The 9,293-nt window shown below is 29.2% G+C and overlaps 1 protein-coding gene across 4 annotated transcripts in view; it reads right to left on the minus strand.

Moving 5' to 3' along the window:
• The window catches only part of LOC143424514 (uncharacterized), a 30,805-nt gene extending 27,188 nt beyond the window's left edge, over positions 1-3,617 (minus strand). The window contains exons 1-6 of one of the 4 annotated variants that reach the window (XM_076896623.1): positions 3,105-3,617; positions 2,719-2,880; positions 2,442-2,639; positions 1,826-1,945; positions 1,298-1,354; positions 16-127 (exon numbers count right to left, since the gene is read on the minus strand). In XM_076896623.1, coding sequence (XP_076752738.1) covers positions 16-127; positions 1,298-1,354; positions 1,826-1,945; positions 2,442-2,639; positions 2,719-2,880; positions 3,105-3,132 — 677 coding nt within the window. In that variant the 5' untranslated portion in view covers positions 3,133-3,617. The remainder of the gene's footprint in view (positions 1-15; positions 128-1,297; positions 1,355-1,825; positions 1,946-2,441; positions 2,640-2,718; positions 2,881-3,104) is intronic. The other 3 variants (XM_076896625.1, XM_076896624.1, XM_076896626.1) reach the window with 3 other exon arrangements.
• Positions 3,618-9,293: the final 5,676 nt, after the last annotated feature.

Raw genomic sequence — 9,293 nt, forward strand, 5'->3', positions numbered from 1 at the left:
CAATAAAAATCTTACTTTGCTATGTCAATTATTGTTACTGGATTTGGATAAGCAGATTCAATTAGCTCCAATACTTTCTCCAATGTCAGTTCGACTACATGTCCAATAACTGTTTCATCTGTTGACACTGTTAAACAACAAAGTTAAATGTTAATACAATTCTTCAACATATTATCTAATTCTGCAAAATGTATTGTTGCTTGGTGAGAGGTAAATCATATGTGATTATTTTTAAATAAAAAGAAATCTTTTAACAAATAAATGACTACAATCTGTGTATTTGTATGTGCTAAGTATGTGTATCTATCATATTATACATATATGGTGAAAAACTACTTGAAACAAATTTGGAACAAGGATGTAATTACTACGAATGCCTTCTGTAGAATTACTGACATAGAAATTAAGTCTAAAAATCTTATATGGTAGTAAGTGACCACGAGTAGAAGGTGAATAAGTTGTATATATGTGTTAGTGTAATTCTAAACAGCAAAATAGCAATAAAAATAGTTGCATGATTTATACTAAATATATAGTATTAGTATATATATGCTGAGCTAACAAATAAATTTGATGAAACACTGCTTGAAATATAGTACATCTTTTGTACACAATAACAGTTTAAACATTATTGATTGATTATATTTTCAAACACAATATTATTCTCATCACTCAAATTTATTAATTCTACAATAGTTAAAATCTGGAATGCAACAAAATATCAAAATTATTGCATTCATAATCATGCATCCATGAGTAAGATATATATTTAATTCAAACATATAGTTAAATAGAAAATTTGTCTTTTTAGTCAATGCATAATTTATAGAAAAAAAAAAAATAATCCAACTTAAATAATTATGAATTACTATTTGAATTGTCCATTAAAATGTCATAACATTATAGTAATAAATATTTTATATTGAATTAATGCAAAAACTAAGGAGCAGATTGTGTTAAGCCAATGTTGTTATGGCAACTACTTTATTGCATGAAGCAATAGAACATATATTTACCGGTCAACAGAGAAACTGAATTCTTACCTATTTAAATTGTATAATTTTATACGTCTATAATACACACTGCCTACTTCTTATAAAATACATTTACATTTATATATTACTAATGAAATAAATACCAATGAATTACAATAATATTAAATAAACAACAAAATTCATTGAAGTTCTTGACCGGGAAATATTCAGTTGTTATATTTTATGTAATAGCCTGCATGTAAAGAATTATATAAACATAAACAAATTGCAATAAAATATGCAATTTTTTCTATTTCTCCAACCTGATTTCCAACTAATTTTCTTATATGGAAGTGTGAACAGTATGTGACCAGTATCAGCTGTGAATAACAGACATCAAAAATAATATTTTTATTCAATTCCAGAAAAATATATATGTAATATGTGTAAGATAGTGTACACATGTAACACGAGTAATGTAAATGTTAAATAAGCATTTCCTACAGTTTCACTTGTAATGTACACTTGAGACACACTGCTCCAATATCTTTCAATAAAGACCATTTAGTTCAATGAATCTAATCAAATAAATCTTGATACTCACAATACTCTTTATTCAAAAGTTATTTAATTAACATAAAAACGTGTTATTGTATAATTCAATGAATAATTAAAATCAAATAATCAGTGAACTTATGTTATGAATAATTCTTCAATATTACAATGTTAATATAATCGTGAAGAATAATCCATATATAAATAGATATTGAAATCTGACATGTTACTATTAATTAGACAAAATATAATTATATATTTTAATTAAATCAAATGAAGGAAAATACATAACTTACATGGTCTGGCTGGAAGAGTGATTGGTTCTTCAAGTTGTCTCAATTCCACTTCTATTTTTTTAATAGTAGAATATTTATGCAACATTAACTTCATTATTTTTTTGATAAATCCAACATAATCTGCATCAAAATCATATATAGAATCATATTAGAAATATTGTAGCTACATAAAAAGAAACTTAAATAATTATTCTAAGCAATATCCTCTCTCTCACTTTCTTACTCGCTCTTTTTTAATCATACACTAATATTAAAATGTCACAAATGTATGAGTGTTATTTGTAATATATTTTTATATCCTTTAAACTATTTTATATTATAGTATAAAATACACTGATGTTCAAAAATAGCAACATAAAAATAGCTTGAACTGATTCATTACAGTAAATCAATAATTTATTCTTAAGTTTGTATGTGTAATTATAGATTGCATATATTACATAAAATACATATATATATATATATATATACATATATATATATATATATATATATATATATATATATATATATATATATATATATATATATATATATATATATATATATACACATAATACATACGCATGAAGATGAAGCTAATAATAGGTTTGAACACCTTTAATGTGATTTTTACCTCTTGGAAATTCCTGAGGGCTGACTAACTCTTTAAAGAATTCTTGGGCTATGCTTGGATGGTCAGCTTCTGAGACCGTGTCTAAAAACCAAAATTGAAGCGTTCTGGACTCTTGTGTGTGCTTTCCAGTTTGAGCACTCACCAAGAATACCCTGAATTGTAAGCACAGATGCGCTTGACAAACTTCACCATTTGTAACTATAAAAATTTCATCACATCATTTTTCTCCATACTAATATCATTTGAACACATTATATAATTATAGAATTTTGTATACCAGCAGCTGCTTGCTTGTTAATAACTATTCCTTTGTGATCACCTCCAGCAATATGAACATTGTTTTCATTTCCATTTTCAGCTGGCGGCTCTAAAGCTTGCCTTTCTATTATAAGAGTTGTTGACTTGTCGGTCTTACATTTTGGAGTCATGACAATGTGTTCTAATAAATGAAACATTAAAAAAAAAAGATTTAGGACTTTGGAACTATATAAAATTATAGGAGGATCATTTATCGTTATATCAATATCTAAGGTATTAACAGCTGTTTCTGTGATATATTGCAACACGTGTACTATTTGTATAGAAAGCTCAATGTGTTATACCACATTTCTTTGTAAAGGAACGTCTACTACAGCAAAAAATCCATATTTCATGCACACTGACCTGTCCTTTTATCATCCATCTTAGACATCGTTTCTTATCTTCCACGTTTGATAACCAACCTTCTTTTATCACACTAAATAAAAATTAAATAACAAGAGGAACACTGAAATTCAATAGAAACAAGCTACGAGATCGAACTCCTCTGCTTTGCGTGACTCAACTAAAGACGAACTGTCGTTCACTAGTGCACGACTTTTTAACCGCGTTCTCTTTTTACCGTCCCACCACAGGGAACGGTGCTCGCGCCTGTCAAAACGAAAACTCTCTACACAACCTCCTTGCTACGTCTAGTTAACATTCCCTCGTGCGGATGCAATAAACGTTATATTTGACAGGTAACGCATAATAGAAAAGATGCGCACGAGGTTCATTAGCACAAGAAATAGGTGACGTTTAAGTGATCGACCTGAGCACTATCGTTGAAACAATTATCGATCGAAATGGTGACACATGCCACCGCCCTGCGCTATACTTATATTTAAGTATGACGTGTATATTTCAATTGCGTCATCTCTGATTTTTTTCGAACTGAACGTACAATCACAACTGTTCGATTATGACGTCGATATCCACAGCTGTACGCGTTTTTACGGTATATAAATATACATTTAGCAGAATTAAAACCTAATCCAACAAAGTAGTAAGCAATTAATGAAAATTTAATATCTCTATTCATATCTGTACTGTTCTAATGCAATCGTATGTGTAACATAGTACTCTTCTTTGTAATTAATGCTATTACTCGTATAAATAGTGCTTTTGCTAATGTACACGCATATGCACATGTACATAAATACAGTTTGTATGCGACCCAAGTTCAATTAAAAATTAATGGTTTTTCATCCAATTTTTTTTAGACCATAGACTTCGATTAGTTCACATTTTTAAAATATCATCGAGTAAATTTCCATCTAATTTTACTAAACTCGTGTAGCGTAATATTCATAATAATATGTCGCACGTAACTATGTCATTTCCTTGTTAAGATCTGAGTGAGAGTACAAAAACTTGGTACATTCATTCAGTAGACGTTTCTTATATTACATATAGCTTGGGATATACATTAATTTATTTATTACAGAAAAAGTAACCCTTTAGAGAGTATCTGTATTCAGAGAAGTGCTAGCACGTAGACTAGCTAATCTCCCGCTTGATTATATCTTGCGGTAACAAAAACAAAAACAGATCCCGAAAATCGCATCATTGTTTATATTCTCCTGATCGGTGTTGTGTATATATGTATATATATATATATGGACTGGCGATTACAGTTATCTAACTCTTAATGGAAAGTTGTAACCGTCTTACCTCAGTAAACGATTAAGAAAACGGTGTTCATAGCCTTCGAAACTTATTTAAAGAATCTTACTTGTCCTAGTTTCTAATAGTATTAAATAAGGTGTAAATCCCTGAAATAAAGGTGATTAATTATAGGATACTAGATTTTGCAAAAAAATGCAATACTGCAGTATGTACATAATGTTATCGATATGTCGGTGATAGGAAACGGGCGATTTCTTCTATTGGAACTTTCACAAATTTATAGTATGATTTACTTCTGTGCGAGAGTCGAAAGAATATTAAAAAAAAAAATTTAAGTAATAATGAGAGTAATATAATATGAATACTAATATGATAAGGAAGTTTATCAGTTCCAAAGCGAGAAATAAAATAATGCATGCTGTGTTTGTTCTATATAAATACCGTTGTATGTATTTACTAATGTAATGACTAGGATTAGAATGACTCACAATGACGACCGTCCAATGCAAAGTGGCTTCACCTAGTGCTACCATTTCTTGTTGGACAATTGCCGTTATATTTTAATCAAATAAAATTAACGCTCTTGTTTGTAATTGCCTAACTTATGTTGTAACGCGGTTGAGAAGATCCAATTATATCTAAAAAGTCTCAACTATGTGCTATAACATTGCATGGCACAAAAATGTATTCCGTATAATATTATCTAAATTTTTCAAACAATATCTTTTCATATTTTTTTAATAAAACTTTAATAATTTCTTCAATAAAACTATTTTTACTTTTGTTTCCTTGCATGTTTTTTTTTTAAATGTTGGTAATACATCTCCCTATGTAAACTTTCTTTAGAAAATATCACTATACTTAGTGTACGTACGAATAACATTCTCGCTAAGATTTTATTTTTCAAACGTTTATAATTTGAGCCAGTCTATGAAATAAAAGATTATACTTTTATATTAACAATAATTCTAGTAACAAAGTATTTAGACTTTAATTGATTGAAAGTTATAAAGATTCATAGTGTTTGCTAGCCTGTAATATTGGCAAGCTTTGATTATCGTAAATTTAAAGATAAGTCGATAAGATTATCCTAAAAGATAAATTATATAGGTATCTATACATGTACAATTTCTTACATATGTAATTATAAGATATCAGGTACGTCACTTGGGTCATGCAACAATATACAGTGCATATCTCTTAATTTTCTTTTACAAACATCTGCCATTAGCTACATTCAATGCCTACTTAAACTCACTTTGATGAAATTCTTATTATTTGTATAGTTAGCATTTATTAAATTCAAATTTAGATCAACATACGTACATAGTTATTTCTTTTGCAACAAATATATTAAGAATAATATTGCTATCTGTGTATAATGTATATGCTTTTGAAATCGATGAAATTTTTCCCGCTGGCAGCTGTACGTTGCACGTCATTGAATAAACAGACTCATATAACCGTCTACTGTGCTTTTTACATTTACAGTTGCAGTTCTTTTTTTTATATATGTATACGCGTGTAACATTATTAGAATTTACTTATTCTTTCATTTATATTATAATTTAACTTTGAGGGACAATATTGTACATATTATATAGTCTTCTGAATAATTATGCATACATAGATTAAAAAAATATTTATATTCGAAACAAATGATCCTCGTCAAATGAATTTATCATGCTTCTATTTATTCTTTGTGTAAGTTATGTTTGAATCAGTATCTTACAGTTTTTTTTTCTAAAAAAACATACAACATTGGAATTAAGATAATTATAAGCGACAAAGAAAAGCGATTATATTTATGCACATTTTGACGTAATTCATACAAACTGTTTTTTATATTGTACTTAAACCTCTGGTTATGGTCTATACATACATAATGTAATAAAATAATTGCAATACGATAAAAAAGGTATAAATATAAAAATTTAAACGATATGTATTAAGTTTACTTCGTAAAAGTTGTAATGATTCCTCTAAGTAGCTGAGATTAACTACGATTATATATAATAGTTAAGTTTGAATTGGAAGAGAAACCTTATCTCCTGAAACTAACAGTAGAAGTACTTAACGCACACTGGCAACCCGGCTATCTGATTTGCCAGGACGTCAAAGCAATGCATGCCACGTACCGACGCATTCGAGGTTGAGTCAGCATTCAGTCTTGTAAAGGAGGAGATTACGATGCATTCAATCATATAATTCTATGAAGCGCGTATCTTGAAACCATTCTGGAACTATTCTGTACATTTTTAAAAATTATTATTTTAATCTTGCATTATCAATTCCTGTTTTTTTAAGTCATTATCGACGACAGTTGCTGTGAATAGTGCGCGCAATTTCATTTCTTCTAAAATATGTATCGTAAAGTGTATTTTTAAATATATTGTTCAAAACAATGTGCGGTAAGTAAATTTTAATCTCATTCAGCTCTGTAAAAGCCGTCGCAAATATTTATTGGCTCACTATTATAGATGATGTTAGAAATATTTAAGTATACCTGTAATTTGAAGAACTTATAGATGTGCTGCTTACTAGAATTCATATTATTCAAACTCATTTGATTCGAAAAGTGTTTGTAAAACAATATGAATTTTTCGATTCATTAATTGAATAATTGAAAACTTTGATCCTACCTTACTTGTGCAAACGTATAGTGGCAGTTGTCCAATAGGATATAGTTCCATCTAGTATCGTTATCTTTCATTGGGCGAACGCTGTCATACGTTTATACCAAATATATAGTAAAGCAGAATCAAAATTAGTATTGGACATTCCAACATTTGGTGATGCGACCAATTGTTCCTGGGAAAGCCCCTTACTGTAGAGGTACTCCGCCCCACTCCTCCTGAACGTACTCTCGTTAGTTGTATAACAGAGGGATCGATGGATTTTCCGTTGAGAAGTAATCATATTCGCATTACTTACGCGTTCATCACGTGCTGTCATTGTTTCAACTATATTTCTGTAACACGTAAGAAACATTAACTCCCAGTATAATTTAATCTAATTTAAGCGAAATACGCAAAGACAAAGTGATCATTGTGATAGCGGTTTGTGAGAAACAAATAAATAGCGGATAGAGATGTCGGTTGTTCTATAGTCTTCAGTTGTCGAGCCGAGTAACAGGTCTCCATCATTACAGGCGATGATTATTAACGTTTGATTGTTCGTCCTATCTGATATTTTCATATCGTGTATTTTATTCGTTCGAGTAAGTTCGTGCACATAAATCATTTAGAGAAAGCGTTTGGTTAAATGCATGTGTGTTAACTGTAACATTAAACTCGCGTGTTCAGTATTCTATTTATATTTGCTACACAGCATTATATAAAAGATCTGTTATTTTTTTTTGAAGTTACAAAAGAGTTTTGTTGTGATGTACAATGGCAAAGACAAATGAAGTGTATAAGGTTTTCATTGAAATACTGTCAACGTATACCAGTTGACGTATTTTTATTGCTGTGACTGAATATAGAAAAAGTTGTTAGGTTTGGAACATAACCACTGAAGAATCTGACGCAATTATGTAAGGTGTAGCGTGCGATTAAACTTCTGTGCAAAACTTGTCTGGTAAAAGGTTAGTTGACATTTTATAAAGTATAATGTTTATATTAAGTTATTATTGTATACATTATACTAATACTAATTTTAACTTGAAATTTTATTTCATTTTTTCTACTAATTTTTATATAATATATATGTATATCTATATTCGGCACAGTTATAGTTTACATTGATACGTTTCGAACTCTGTGAAGTGTGAAACATAATTAATCTTCGATACTTGTAACTTGCAAAACTACTAACTTGTAACATGTTACACTCGACTTGGTTGAAATTTTGATGATAGTCTCATTTTGCATAAGAAATGAAAGTTAAGACTTAAAATTTTGTAAAAAGTATTTTAACATTGTAATGTAAACATCGACGAAGAGCGTTACCAGTCGTGGCGCGACAGTCGATTTGAAAAAATATAAACGAAATCCAAACTATAAAATACGATATGTAGCATGAAGGATAGCTTTATGTATGTATTTGTCATATTTTGCTCTACTTCAACTAAGTAGTACTGCAATTTTACTATATGCTACATCGGTAACGTAGGAAGTGATATTACAGTAGTAAAATGTTAAGTTTTAGTTTTTGCGTCCTTAAAAATCCTCTTCGTATCGTTCGATTCGTACTTTCAAATTTGTATCTAAATAAAAATTTGGTCCCCTCTCTGCATTTCAAATATGACAAGCAACAAGACTCTTTTGTGTTAATAACGATCAGGCATGGTTCCGAATAAACAAACAATAATTAAAGCGTAACAGTATTACTGTACTAATTTAAAGACTTCTACCTAAAGTTATGTGATTACGATTAAAGTTGTGAATCAAATTTACCGCGGTGGAGTAGCGCTTTTTTTCTAATAAGTTAGTTCTCGTATCCTATGGTAACTAAAAGAAGTGCTTTACCTTCTGCTTCTCTGCTGAAAAGATATATTTTTGATAACAGCTTATAGAGGGCAGTGCAATGTTTAATTGTATAGTGACCAATATGTGTGGAGCTCACGCGAACGCTGACTATGACTTGGATAACTTTAAATAATATTTATTAACTAAATTTCAAAATTTATTTAAAACCATGAGAGATAGAAATTTGCGTATGATATTCAAATCGTATACATATAGAGATGAAAGTAGTTAATTACAAATGTAGGTAATAAAGTATAACTTTCCTTGGAGAAATTTCAGTTTCTAATTAAATAGTTGCAACTATCTCAAAATAAAGACTGACACTATATTTTCCATTCGATAACTATTGATATTGCATGTTGGGAAATTTTGTATTATCTTATCTCGTTAGTTTCGACTAAAAGACAGCAATTATAAAAGAATAAAGTTAATCTATAATAGTACAGATATTAAATAT

The sequence above is a fragment of the Xylocopa sonorina genome, chromosome 6 (genome assembly GCF_050948175.1).
Source record: "Xylocopa sonorina isolate GNS202 chromosome 6, iyXylSono1_principal, whole genome shotgun sequence".
Classification (NCBI taxonomy): Eukaryota; Metazoa; Arthropoda; class Insecta; order Hymenoptera; family Apidae; genus Xylocopa; species Xylocopa sonorina.